Raw genomic sequence first — 13,955 nt, 5'->3', positions numbered from 1 at the left:
GAAGTGGTGTCCACTCAGGAATAGATCCGTTGGGCAGAGAGGAGAGTCCAAAAATGGACCCCGTGTAGCTAGAGTAAGAGATGATAGAGTCAGTGGCAAAAGGAAACACTAGTCAGTGAACAATTGGCTACCCTTTTGCATATCATGCGAAAATTTCTTTTCAATTGACTTAAATACCTAGGTGTGAAATCAAAACTAGAGAAGAATTAGAAGGGGAAAATAGGAGAATGTTTATTCCTCTAGGGTGGAGATGATTCTTTTAAATAAGACATGAAAGATCGAACATTTGAGTTCACTTTGTGCTAAGCCCTTTTAAGTACATTATCTTCCTTGATCCTTAAACTCTGAAAGAATGGTGTGACTATTATACCCATTTCACAGTTGGGGCAATAGAGCTTGAAGTAATTTGCATGAGGTCAGTTAAAGAATAAGCTGAGGTATATGTGTTTATTTAAGCAAAAATTGATTTAAATCTGGCAGATAGAAAGGAACTTCAAGGAGCTGCAGAAAACGAAAGACTTTTACAGGCAGAAGGGAGCGGGAACAATGAAGTTATAATAGGAAAGAAAGAAAGAAAGAAAGAAAGAAAGAAAGAAAGAAAGAAAGAAAGAAAGAAAGAAAGAAAGAAAGAAAGAAAGAAAGAAAGAAAAAGAAAAAGGAAGGAAGGAAGGAAGAGGAGAGAGAGAAGGAGGGAGGGAGGAAGGAAGGGAGGAAGGAAGAGAGATAGGAGGGGAGAAAGGGAAAAAAAACCAAGTTGATTATTGCAAAGTTCCTTTAGGAGATGGCAGGAGTCTATCAGGCAGGTAACCTAACTAGTGCTGACTCAGGCGGTCCCCGACTGACTGGTTTAAGATACCATTCCTAGGAGAACCAAAACTGTAATTAAGTCTCTGTTTGGTGACATGGGGGTTCGCATAAGTGACTCCATTTTGGACCTGTTGTCTTGTTTCTAACAGGTCACATAGCTAGAATGTGGTAGAATCAGGATTTGAACCCAGGCTAACTGACTCAAATCAGCCCCTTACACCTAACCATGCTTGTTTTCTTGCCTCTGGCTTGCCTTGTGATATAAAAAGCATCAAAGCAAACCTGAATCACCTCATATTCAGGATGATGCTTTTGTCTGCTGAAACGACTATAACAAAATATTATTGACTGAGTAGCATATAGCAACAGAAGTTTATTTCTCACAGTTCTGGAGCCGAGAAGCCCGAGATCAGAGTGCCAGCATGGTCAAATGAAGGCCCTCTTCTGGGTCAAAGACTTCTCATTGTATCCTCACATGGCAGAAGGGACTAGGGAGCTCTATGGGGTCTCTTTTATAAAAGCACTCATTCCATTCATGAGAGCTCCACCTCATTAACCACCGCCCAAAGACCCCAAGAAGCACAAACATTCAGACCACAGCAGATGACTACTATAAAAAAAAAAAAAAAAAAGCAAGTGTTGGCAAGGATGTGGAGAAACTGGCACCTTGTCCACTACAGGCAGAAGTGTAAAATGGTGCAGCCACTGTGGAAACAGTGTGGCAACCCTTCAAAAACTTAAAAATGGAATCACCATATAACCCAGCAATTCAACCTTTGGGTATATGTCCAAAAGAATTCAAAACAGGGTCTCAAAGAGATGTTTGTAGACCCGTATTCATAGCAGCATTAGTCACAATAGCTAAAAGGTAGAAGCAAGGTAGATATCCACTGACAGGTGAAAGGGTAAACAAAACATAATGTTTGCTTACAGTGGAATGTTATTCAACCATTAAAAGGAAAGAAATTTTGATTTATGCTACAATGGGGAGTTGTAAGCCAGTCACAAAAAAAGACAAAGCTGTATGATTCTAGTTATACGAGGTACCTAGAGCAGTCAAATTCATTGAGATAGAAAGTAGAATGGTGTTTACCAGGAGGTGAGGAGAGGGGGATGGGAAATTGTTTAGAGGGTATGGATTCCAGTATCGCAAGATGAAAAGAGTTCTGGAGATTGGTTGCACAATGATCTAAATGTATTTGACGTTGCTGAACTGTACACTTAAAACTGGTTAACAGGGGCTCCTAGATGGCTCAGTCGGAAGAGCGTGTGACTGTTGGTCTCAGGTTCATGAGTTCAAGCCGCACATTAGGTGTAGAATTGCTAAAAGTTTTTAAAAAATAAAATAAATAGATAAATAAACTTAAAAAAATAAAAATGGTTAAGATATTAAAGTTAATGTTCTGTGGCTTATACCACAAGAAAATAAACAAAGCTACATGGCAATAGAAAATAGTTGCTATATATATGTGCTATAGACTGAAATATATCCCATTCAAATTCATATGCTGAAGCCTGAATCCCCAATATGACTGTTTGGAGACAGGGCCTGTAAGGAGGTAATTAAGGTTCAATAAGATCACAAGCATGGGGCCTTGATATGATAGGATTAGGATTAGTGTCCTCAGATGAGTCACCAAACAGCTCTCTTGCAAGATGGTGCCTGCTACAAGCCAGGGAGAGAGCTCTCATGGGAAACCAACCCTACCTGCATTCTGATCTGGGACTTCCGGCCTCTAGGACTGTAGGAAAATAAATTTCTGTTCTTTAAGCCACGCAGTCTATTTTGTTATGGCAGCCCAAGCTGACAAATACAGTGTGTGTGTGTGTGTGTGTGTGTGTGTGTGTGATGGGGGAGGGGGGGAGACCAGTATCTATAATATATAAAAAGTTCACACAAACCAATCAGAAATGGACAACGTGATTTAAAAATTTCCAAGGATATAAATTAGCAATTCATGGGAAAATAAACTTGAAAAGCCAAAGGACAAATGAAATAATATTCAATCTCATATCTATCAAGGAAATGCAAATCAAAATAACATTTTGCCCACCAGTTTAGCAAAAGGGTAGAAGACTGTTATTTTTATTAAGAGTGAGGGGATAGGGAAATGGTTATGAATCTCCGTCCCCTGCTGGAGGGAGTGTAAATTGGTACAGCCACTTTGGATGGCATTTTAACAGTAGCTACTCAAACGTAAAATGTGTGTATCTTCAACCCAGGAAGTTCACTATACTTTCATTGTATTAGCAGAAGCCTCAAAACAAGCTAAATACCCATTAGTAGGGAAGTATAAAAATGGTCATAGTGACCATCTAATAAAAAGAATGATGTAAGGGGCCTGACTGGCTCAGTCAGTTGGGCGTCCAACTCTTGATTTCAGCTCAAGTCACGATCTCTTGTTTCGTGAGATCAAGCCCCTTGTCCAGCTCTACACTGACAGCATGAAGTCTCCTTGGGATTCTCTCTCTTTTTTCTCTCTGCCCCTTCACCTGCTCTCTCTCTCTCTCTCTGAAATAAATAAACATAAAAAAAAAAGAATGATGTAAGGCTCTGGAAGGCTATGGAGAAAACACCATAATTTATGATTAAGTAAAAAACAAAACAAAAACAAAAGCTGCCACCGCAAACATTTAAAGCAGTGCATAGAGTATAATATAAACAGTGCATAGAGTACATAAAAAGGGAAATTAAAATATATATATATATATATACAGTCTGTGAGGCATGGGATTTTCCCATTCAAGGAGATCTTTAGTTTTATTCACATTAACCTTTCTCTTAAATTTTTTTAATGTTTTATTTTTTGAGAGAGAGACAGAGCATGAGTGTGGGAGGGGCAGAGAGAGAGAGAGAGAGAGAGAGAGAGAAAGTGAGAGAGAGAGACAGACAGAATCTGAAGCGGGCTCCAGGCTCCAAGCTCCAAGCTTGCAGCACAGAGCTCAAAGCAGGGCTTGAACCCATGAACCTGGAGATCATGACCTGAGTTGAAGTGGGACGCTTAACTGATAGAGCCACCCATGCGCCCCCATATTAACCTTTTACAAAGAAGCTGTATTCAGTTCTGTTTGGCTAATTTCTAGGTGTGCAAGTGAATACCACAAGTTTGGGTTTTTTTGTTTTTTGTTTTTTTCCACTCAACACTTTGCCTTGAAGATATATCCATGTTAGGACATAGAAAGCTAATAACTGCTGTAGAGTATATCATGGAATGATTGTATCATAGTTCATTTTTAAATGTTCTGAACAGATGAATGGATGGAATATTTAGGTGGCTTCTCCCAACAGGCAGAGCATGGCTCCTTCTTGTGCACGTGACAGTGAGCTTCTCTGAGTTGTAAGCTGATATATCAAATTGCTGGAGCACAAGAAAAAGGCCTTTCAATAGATCTTGCCAAAATTTCTCCACTGGGATTGTTCCTATTTGCACTCCACCAACAATGTTGGAGAGTTTTCAGTGCCCATTCCCTCATCAGCCCTGAGTATTAACCTTGAATCTTTTGTCAAGTTGATGGGTGAAAAATGACATCTTAGATTTTAAATGACACCTTTCCTTTGAACAGTAAAGTTGAGCACCTCTCCAATGCTTTATTGGCCATTGGTTGTCATTTTCTGTAAACTACTGATTCAAGTCCTTTGTTTGTCTATTCGTTTGTGTGTAGTGTTCTTGTTGATTTGTAGAAGCTCCTTATATATTTTGGCCACTGATCCTTTGTTTTTGATCTGCATTTTTATCTTTCAGAAAGTTCTCAAAGTTTTTGGCCCTCTGGTAAAAATCTTTTTTCTCGTTTTTTTTTTAACCCCCTTTTCAAGATATAGTTTACATGCTGTAAAATTCACTCATTGTAAGTGTACAAATCAATTATGTTAGCAAGTTTTTAGAGTTGTGCCACAATCATCACAGTATAGTTTTAAAATATTTTCATCATCCAGAAGTTCTACTGTGCCCACTTGCAGTTAATCCCTGCTCCCACCCCCAACCCTAGGCAACCAATGACCTGCTTTCTCTCTGTATGAGTTTGCCTTTCCAGAAATTTCATACAAATGGAATAACATAATGTCTTTGAGAGCCATCCCATGTAGTTGTATGTCTTAGTAATTCATTCTTTTATTGCCGAATAGTGTTCCTTTTTTTTTTTTAATGTTTATGTATTTATTTTTGAGAGAGAGAGATAGTAGGGGAGGGGCAGAGAGAGAGGGAGACAGAGGATCCAAAGCAGGCTCTGCACTGTCAGTGCAAAGCATGATGTGGGGCTCAAACTCATAAAACTGTGAGATCATGACCTGAACCAAAGTCAGGTCACCCTTAACTGACTGAGCTACTCAGGTACCCCTGAATGGTATTTCAATGTATGGATATACCCCATTGTATTTATCCATTCACCATCCATCCAGTTAATAGATGTTTGAGTTGTTTTCCTTTTTGGCTATTTCAAATAATAGCTATGTTCATAAACTGCTATGAATATTTGTGCACAAGTCTTTTGTGTGGACGTATATTTTTATTTCTTTTGGTTAGATATTTAGGAGTGGAACACACAGTGCTAGCTGCTGGGAGAGGCTGTGTGTCGAGGGGCCTGAGTGCACAGGCTCTGGGGATAGACTGCCTGGTTGGGCCCTTTTGTGGCCACTGACTCTCAGCAATGTTGCTTAACCTCTCTGAGCCTGTTTCTCTGCAAAATGTGGGTGGTCACAGCCCCTATCATCTTGGAGCTGTCAGAAGAATCCAGCGAGTTCGCACATGTAGAGCACTGAGCACTGGGCCCAGGATCTGGATTGTGGAAATATTAGCTGCTTTATCAGAGTATCTGTCATTGCAAAAAGTGCCAGAGAAGGCGCATGTTTGCAGATAATAGAGAGACTCAGGTATTTTGGGTCGCAGGGATGCTTTTCTGAGGAAATGACCTTCAAGCTGAGACCCAGCAGATGAAAGGGACGGGGTGGAGAGAGCATTTTAGGCAAAGAAAGCAGCCTGTAGGTAGCCCTCAGTGATGACACCCTCCACTATTCATGCCCTTGGGTGGCCCCTCCCCTCGAGTGTGGCCTGGACCTAGTGACTTCCTCTCACAAATACAACGTTGCGAAAGCAATGGAATGTCACTCGGGTAAAAATGGCTGTGACTTCCATCTGATCACACTTTGCCGTTGGCACTCTCACTTGCCCTTTAGCTTACTCACTGTCTTGTTGTGAGATGCTCTATGCAGAGGCCCATATGGCCAGGACCCAAGGGAGGCCAACAGCTTATGAGGAACCAAAGGCCTCAGCACAATAGCCCCCAAGGGCACAATTCCTGCCAACCACCCCATGAGGGAGCTTGGAAGCAGATCCTGTCCCAGTTCACTCTTGAGATGACTGTGGCCCTGGCTGACGCCCTGCTTGCTGTCCATGAGAGGCCCTGAGCCTGAGGGCCTAGCTAAGCTGTGCCTGCATTCCTGACCCATAGAAACTATGAGGTAACACGTGTGTTGTCTTAGCTGCTGAGTTTGTTACGCAGCAATGGATAAGTAATACACCTCCAAAAGGAAGGCAGGGTCAGTGGAAAGAGAAGAGTTAAGATGGTGTGACAGGCACCATGGAATTACAGGATCTCCCGGGAGGAAGGGACCTAACCTCTTTCTGTCCCCCTATCTAATGCTGGTATCACCAGGTTCTGTTTCTATTGCTGTGGTGACAAGAAACTATCTTCCAAGCTGGTCCCTTTTGGTCATGATCAGCTCTCATTTCAAGAAAGGCCTTTGCCATGTAGAGCAGAACCTTTAACCCTATATCCCCACCCTTGGCCAGAGTCTGCCTTTGGGACCGCAGAGTACAAGCCTAATGTCTTCTTTTCAGCATGGCATAAACACGAGGGTGTGGAGTCAGAAAGTCGTGGGTTCAAATCCCAGGGCTGTTTACAGCTGTGTGACCCTGAACAGGCCATGTAACTCCAGGCCCTCATCTATAAAATGAAGATAATGACAGCATCTGCCTTGCTGAGCTACGCTGAGGTCCAAGTGAAATAAACTCAGGATGTCCTTGACACCAGGCCTGGTGCACGGCTCCGTATTTTTCCCCCACAAGTACTTCGGCAGATTAGAGATGCCTACAAATCACTGACTCCTCCCATCAAGATGAGGAGCCTTCCTCCTTTCCCCTTGAATCTGCACGGCAGGACCTATAACTGCTTGACCAACAATGTGGTGAAACTGATCCATGCTAGTGTCAGGGCCCAGGGTTTAAGAAACTCACAGCTACTGTTCCTGTGTCCTGGTCCTCTGTCCTTGCACCTTTGGAGCTCTGAACGGAATGGAAGGAGCCCAATTGCCCTGAGGCTGCCATGCTGAAGAGGCCACCTGTGGGAGCTCTAGTCAATAGTTCCCGGGTGCCTGATACGTGAGTGAGGCCGTCTTAGATCTCCAGACCAGCCCATTCACCAACTGAACGCCACCAAGTGACCTCAGTCAATAATACATGAAAGAGAATCAATCAGGGGCACCCGTGTGGCTCAGTTGGTTGAGCGTCCAACTTCGGCTCAGGTCATGGTCTCATGGTTCATGGGTTCAAGCCCTGCGTCAGGCTCTGTGCTGACAGCTAGCTCAGAGCCTGGAGCCTACTTCACGTTCTGTGTCTCCCCCTCTCTCTGACCCTCCTCTGCTCACGCTCTCTCTCTCTGTCTCTCTCCCTCTCTCAGAAATAAATAAAAACATTGAAAAAAAAGAGAGAGAGAATCAATCACCCAAATGAACCCTGTTGGAATTCCTGACCCACAAAACCAAGAAAGACAATAAAATGGTTGTTTAAGCTGCTAAGTGTTGGGCAATTTGTTGCATAGCTGTAGATAACCAGAGCAACCACCATCCAAAGATCTGAAGGTAACAGTTTTCTTCCAGAATGATCCTGTCCATGACTCCCCACTGTTGTTCCCACGACGGGGTTTTGAGTCTTAGGGCCATTGTGATCAACTGTCTTCTGGACGGTGGAAGCCCAACAAGGAACACACCACACAGGGTGGTCTGACCAACGGTGTCAGTTAGGACTTGATCCAGAATGACTTAAGTAAAAAGGAAATGACGGACTCACAATGGTTTCAGGAATGGCTGGATTCAGGTGTTCGAGTGATGTTGGTCTCCATTTCCTTTGTTATGATTTTATTTTCAGGCTCTTCTCATGGAGTCAAAAGGCTTTAGAAACTCAGCTTCATGTCCTCTCGGGTTGAAAGTAACTTCCATTTTCCCAGCATTCCTGGCAAAAGTTTTAGTGATTCTTTTCGGTTCATGGCTGGATGACTCAATCAGAGCCAATCACTGTGGCCAGGGAGGTGGAATGGCCTGGGATCCCAGGGATGGGGTCAACACCATCCAAGCATATGGCCCAAGAGTAGAGAGGAGAGATTCTACAAAGGAAAACAAAGAGTACTGCCACAAGGGAAGAATGAATGGATGGCTGTGCAGAAGAACTATAAACATCCACCTCTGCAGTTAAAACGAGAGTGAAAGTTCACCTCCTTCATTCTAAATGGCATACTTCTATTAATGCAGGCCAGGGCCACATCATTCACTCCTGCTGATGACTCATATCAGATTAGCTGGTGGGGTGGAAGGGGGCAGTATTTTTCCTCACCCAATGCTGCTTGGCCTCATGTCCCTCACCCTCTCATCTCCCTGCCTCAGCCCTGCATGCATGGCAAGGTCTTCCCTCTCCAGCATGTCCCAAGCACTGTGAGGCTTTCAGGGGGCATGTCGATGAACAAGACTAGGGCCAGACCCCCTCCGCTTTGCAGATTGGTCATGCCTCCCCTCACAGAGTCAAAATGATTCAAGGCAGACAGCTAAGGCCTGGAAGCAAATTTTACTGCCAACGTGAATGGCCCAGACCCAATGCTAGATTTAAGACTTTGGGCGCAAAAAACAAGCCGTATTGTCCCTTCATAGAGTTGGATTATTTCCCCTGAGTAGACCAGTGACCGCCTGATTAGAAACCAGGAATTTTGCAGATAACGTGTGTATATTTAAATAACAACAACAATAAAACCTGTCCACTGCTCCAAGAGCAGACCTTCGATGCTCTAGTCCACAGGGCTGCTGAACATAGATTTCTGAGATCTTGGCTCTAAACTCAGAGAGTTTGCATGTGACCCTCAAATTCTTATACAATTGGATCATTTGACAGGATGAGTAAACTGAGGCTCAGAGGGGCCCTGGCACATAACTGCCCGAAGGTCAATCAGCAGCAAGTGAGCGGCAGCGACCACTAGAATTTAGTCCCTCTGATGGCTCAACTCTCCCGCCCTGCTTGGCGTTTTCATTGAGTGAGCACACAGGTCCCAGGGCGGTGGAAAAAGTTTTTTTATTTTCATTTTGTAATCGGCCCTAATGCAAGGTGGGGTCTGGGGATGGAGGGGACATTCATGGGATTACCCCCATTAATTCATGTGACAAATATTGGGTAAGCACCTACTGCCAACTTGGCCCTGTGCCTGGGGCCAGAGCCACATGTTGGGGGGCAATGACCTTTCTTGTTTTCAGTGACGGGCTGGAATGGGGGAGGGGCACAGCTATCACTCCAAGAACCACACAATTTCCTGCATATTACAGACATGGAAAGTGCCAGGAAGGAAAAAGACAGGTTGTTTACCAGCACGTTCTACGGGCGACCTGACGGAGCATGGGGTTCAGGACGGGTTCCCTAGAGGAAGTGACGTTTCCGCAGGACCTTAGAGTAAATGCTACAAGCACAGCCTGTCCTTGCCCGCCTCCTCACTAAACTCTCTGCTGCAGCAACAACATTCCCTAAGTTGCCAAGAACTTTCCAGCGACCAGAGGTTGCTGACTCATCTGATGACACACCGGGCATTCCTAGGACGATGATCTAAGATCCGTTACCCACAAGCCAGACACACATGAGCAAGGGAGCAGGCTGTGCCTCCTCAGAGAGGAATTTGGATGCTCCCTCCACTCTTCCCCTCAAAGCACACTGGGGAAGAAAGTTCTCGTGGGGTTTTCCCTCCACACGTTCCAGGGCAATGCCAACTTTCCATCTGGCTGCTTCTTCCGCAGGCTGGAGTACAACTTCTTCCCCTCCCCTGCCTGGCAAAGACCTTCTCTCCTTCCTAACTACCTCCTTCCAGCAGGACTGATGTTCCTCCTCTCTGGCCCTGATTGAATCTCTGTCCTAGCCATCACCCTGGTGCCGCTTTTCCCTGTGCACCCACGGGGCTGCCCCCTTGACTATGTTTCCTGAGCACCAGGCTTGTGGTTTCTTGATCCTTACTCTCCCTTGTTGGTGTCTACCTTTTGGTGATCTACCCTTAGCATCTGCTGGACGCTTTGATTTGAATCACCAGGCTCTGCTATGCCCTAGCTCTGTGACGTTGGGCAAGTTACTTAACCTCTCTGGGCCACCATTTCCTCCTCTTTAAAGGGCAGGAGGCACGTGGGTGGCTCAGTCGGCTGAGTGGTCAACTTTGGCTCAGGTCATGATCTCATAGTTCTTGAGTTTGGACCCCACGTCGGGCTTGCTGCTGTCAGCACAGAGCCTGCTTTGGATCTTCTGTCCACCCACTCCTCATTCCTCTCTTGCTTGCTCCTTCTCTCTCAAAAATAAACATTAAAAAAATAAAATAAGAGGCACCTGGGTAGCTCAGTCGGTTAAGCATGAGTTCAGCTCAGGTCATGATCTCACAGTTTGTGAGTTCGAGCCCCGCATCCAGCTCTTTGCTGACAGCTTGGAGCCTGGAGCCTGCTTCAGATTCTGTGTCTCCCTCTCTGTCTGCCCTTCCCCTGCTCATGCTCTGTCTGTCTCTCTCTCTTTCTCAAAAATAAACATTAAAAAAATAATAAAATAAGACTAAGGGATAGTCCTTATGTTGCAGGATTTTTTACCTCTATACCCGGGGTTCATTGCCTCCCCACTTTGAAGAATGAGGAGGTGCACACAAAATGAGCAGCAAATGTTTATTAGAGCATAAGATCAGTAAGGAAGAATAGTAGGAAAGCTTTTTACAGAGAGGGAGCATTCGAAGTTGAATACCCACGACTATAGGTAAGGGTCCTTGTTTTATAAGGTTCTGGTTGCCTCCCCCATCCCTTCCCCCTTGTACTTTCCCAGGTTCTACCCCAATTGGTTTGCTAGCTCTAGTGCTGAGCTGTCCATTCCTGATTACCTCAATTCCGTTGTATGAGGGGTGGTCTGCGGCCATATCGCTCCTAGTAGGTCATACGTTTTACAGTCTACTTGTTTTTAGTCAGGTCTTTTGTCAAATTCCTGAGGGAAACCTGAGGGGGAGTAGGTGGTGCCTGTTATATTGTTAAAAAATTATTTTTGTCTATTTACTTTTGAGAGAGAGACAGAGAGAGACACTGCAAGCAGGGGAGGGGCAGAGAGGGAGACACAGGATCTGAAATAGGCTTCAGGTTCTGAGCTGTCAGCCTAGAGCCCGATGGAGGGCTTGAACGGCAAGATCATGACCATGACCTTAGGGGAAATCGGACACTTAACTGACTGAGCCACCCAGGTGCCTCTGTCTGCTACATTCTTAAGAGGAATCTTATGCCCAAAGGGGTTTGCTGTGGTCAGACACTCCCAGCATTGTTCCAAAATATATGTTTTTCCCCACTCAGGGACCTCAACTCCTCACCTTTCCTCTCTGCCTATTTTATCCTATTTTTCCCTATCATATTTATCTCATGGGGTTATGTTAAAAAAAAAAAAATTCAACTGAGTAACTTTGAAGATCTAATTGCCTTTTTTAAGTGATTCATGAATCAGCATCCCATCTTGCAAGTAAAGGGGAGTTCGGAGGAATTGTACAAAATCAAAGGTTTTTATAGGAAAGTGAGCGGGTCATGAAAGTTATGAGCAAAGGAAAAGAAAGGACTGTTTTAGGCAAGGTCACCTTCCCTTGGATGGAAGAGCAGGGGTGGGGTGGAAGGGGTTGGTGAGGGTTAGGTGGAGGGCAGGGTGGATTCCTGCACCTTTCTTTGGGAAATAGAGAGGGCCCCTGTGACAGATTGCCTCATTGGCTCTGATCAGAAAATTACTCATTGACCCTTAAGACTTACACTTCTGGGGGAGGTTAAAACTGCAGTTAGGTTGGGCATTTAGCCCCGAGTGGTGACTTGGCCTAAGCGACACCACTTGGGGTCAGTAGTTTTCTTTTTAACAGTTGTTTCGGGGTCAAACGAGAGCCGGCACAGACCTCAGTACAGTGCCCGTCAACACGGTAAAGCACTCCGTGTACATCGCATAGATAGGTTGTCCATAACCATCCCATGGGTTTACCAGGCTGGTACACAATTACTAAGTCTTGACGGGAACAAGGAGGTTTTCGCAATCCGTCTGTACTTCCAACCGATTTTTCGGCCCAGGTGGGGACCCCAAGACCCGCTCCCCGCCCCCCAACCCCAGCTTTTCCCTGCCCCCAAACATCCGAGTTCAAGCACAGGCCCCGCGGCCCCGCACGCGGTGTCCCAGCTCTGCACCCGGCCCTCCCGCACGTGGTGGCCCGCGGCGCACGGAGGCGGCTTCTGGGAACCCCGGCGAGCGGCCGTGTGCACAGCCCGGTGCGCCGCGCCTCCGCGGGTGATTCAGCGCGGGGCGTGTGCAGGCGGCGGCCGAGCGGGGCGGGCTTTTGCACTCGCCCCGGCTCCCGGCCGCTATAAAGGCGGCGCGCCGCGCTGCGCCCCACCACGCCTCTCCGACGTGCCCGCCGCCTCTCTGCAGCTGTCTCCGGACTCCGGCCACCGCTTCTCCTCGCCATGGATCCCGACTGCTCCTGCGCCACCGGTAAGGAGACCTGGTTCGGGGCCGCGCGTCGGCTGTAGCGCTAGAGAAGCAATCGCTGACGCCCCCGTCTCTTCTTGATCACTCACGTCCGGGGTGCTAACTGCCCCTTCCCAAAGTCTTTTGATGTTCCTCTCTTTAGGTTGATCGAGCCCCGTTTCTACCGACGAGGGGTCGGGCTTCATGGCTCGTCCGGGTCCCCACGGGCTGGTTGTGGAACTGAGACTCGAGCCCGGGCTGCCAGCACCCATTCCCGCGTTCGAGTCCTCTCCAGGGACGGTTCGGTTCTCACCGCTGCCTTTCTCCTTGCAGGTGGCTCCTGCTCGTGCGCCGGCTCCTGCAAATGCAAAGCCTGCAGATGCACCTCCTGCAAGAAGAGTGAGTGCAGTCTTTTCTCGCACTCCCCCTAACCGTTGCCCCCCCCACCCCATTCTCCGAGGGGAAGTTGAGGCCCCCTCCTCGATGGGCCCCGTGGGGGAGGACCGGCATGTTTCATCCTTTGTGCCCAGCGCTCATTTCTGCCGCCTCCTTCCCTTTCACAGGCTGCTGCTCCTGCTGCCCCGCGGGCTGTGCCAAGTGTGCCCAGGGCTGCATCTGCAAAGGGGCATCGGACAAGTGCAGCTGCTGCGCCTGATGTGGGGGAGCGCCTGTCCCCCATGTAAATAGAGCAACATGTACAAACCTGCCGTTCTTTTGGTGTGTTTTGTTTTGTTTTTGGTACAAACCTGATCCTTCTGCTACATTCATTTTTTTTCCTGTAAAATACGTGAATTATAATAAAAGTTGTTAACTTTTTTTTCTGCTTCTGTTTTCCTTTGCATGCCCAGGAGGGCTGGGGTGGGGGGTTGGACTGGAAGTGCAGAAACCTGGGTTCTGGACACAAATATTAGCCCCCAATAAACTAAGTGCCTTAAGGCAAGTCAGGTTACACTGAACTTTCTGTAAAATGGAAGAGCCAGATGACATAAAGTCACAAGGACTGACCAGGTCCCTCTCTTCTCATATCAAGTGTTGATGGCACAGAAACTCAATCCAGAATTTATCTCTAAGCCCACAATGGGGCTGAAACTCCCTACCCGAGATCAAGAGTCGAGTTGCATGCTCTAGGACTGAGCCAGCCAGGTGCCCTGTCACTCCAGAATTTCTCACGCTCCGTGGTTTCTCTGCCCAACATTAGTTCCGCACCAGATTTTAGGCTTGCAAGTAACTAAAGGGAGTTGGTAAACAACTTCTCACCTGTTTGAATCCTACATAGGGCTTCTCAAAAAATCCTTGTGGTGAAGGAGCGGTTTTTACTTCCTATGCATCGCAGACTAAACCTTGTTGAAAATATATTAATTTTATGAAAATACCATAAAAGAACAATACAAAGCTCATGCTTGTAGA

General features: G+C 46.2%; 1 protein-coding gene across 1 annotated transcript; it reads left to right on the top strand.

Annotated features, from left to right (window-relative positions):
- The first annotated feature begins 12,458 nt into the window (after nt 1-12,458).
- Nucleotides 12,459-13,260, top strand: LOC120232175 (metallothionein-1C-like). The gene is made up of 3 exons (XM_039232675.1): nt 12,459-12,572; nt 12,882-12,947; nt 13,112-13,260. Exons 1-3 carry the CDS (start codon nt 12,545-12,547, stop codon nt 13,201-13,203), a joined length of 186 nt encoding a protein of 61 aa, XP_039088606.1. The 5' UTR covers nt 12,459-12,544; the 3' UTR covers nt 13,204-13,260.
- Nucleotides 13,261-13,955: the final 695 nt, after the last annotated feature.

The sequence above is a fragment of the Hyaena hyaena genome, unplaced genomic scaffold (assembly GCF_003009895.1).
Source record: "Hyaena hyaena isolate Hyena2069 unplaced genomic scaffold, ASM300989v1 scaffold_68, whole genome shotgun sequence".
Classification (NCBI taxonomy): domain Eukaryota; kingdom Metazoa; phylum Chordata; class Mammalia; order Carnivora; family Hyaenidae; genus Hyaena; species Hyaena hyaena.
The sequence above is the reverse complement of the archived record's forward strand: the minus strand, read 5'-3'. Positions and strand labels throughout refer to the sequence as shown.

Excerpts from the sequence above, each read along its gene's own strand:
- LOC120232175 (XM_039232675.1), top strand. The coding sequence starts at position 12,545 with ATGGATCCCGACTGCTCCTGCGCCACCG. Across the intron at positions 12,573-12,881 it reads CGACTGCTCCTGCGCCACCG|GTGGCTCCTGCTCGTGCGCC; the intron begins GTAAGGAGACCT and ends TTCTCCTTGCAG. Across the intron at positions 12,948-13,111 it reads ATGCACCTCCTGCAAGAAGA|GCTGCTGCTCCTGCTGCCCC; the intron begins GTGAGTGCAGTC and ends TCCCTTTCACAG.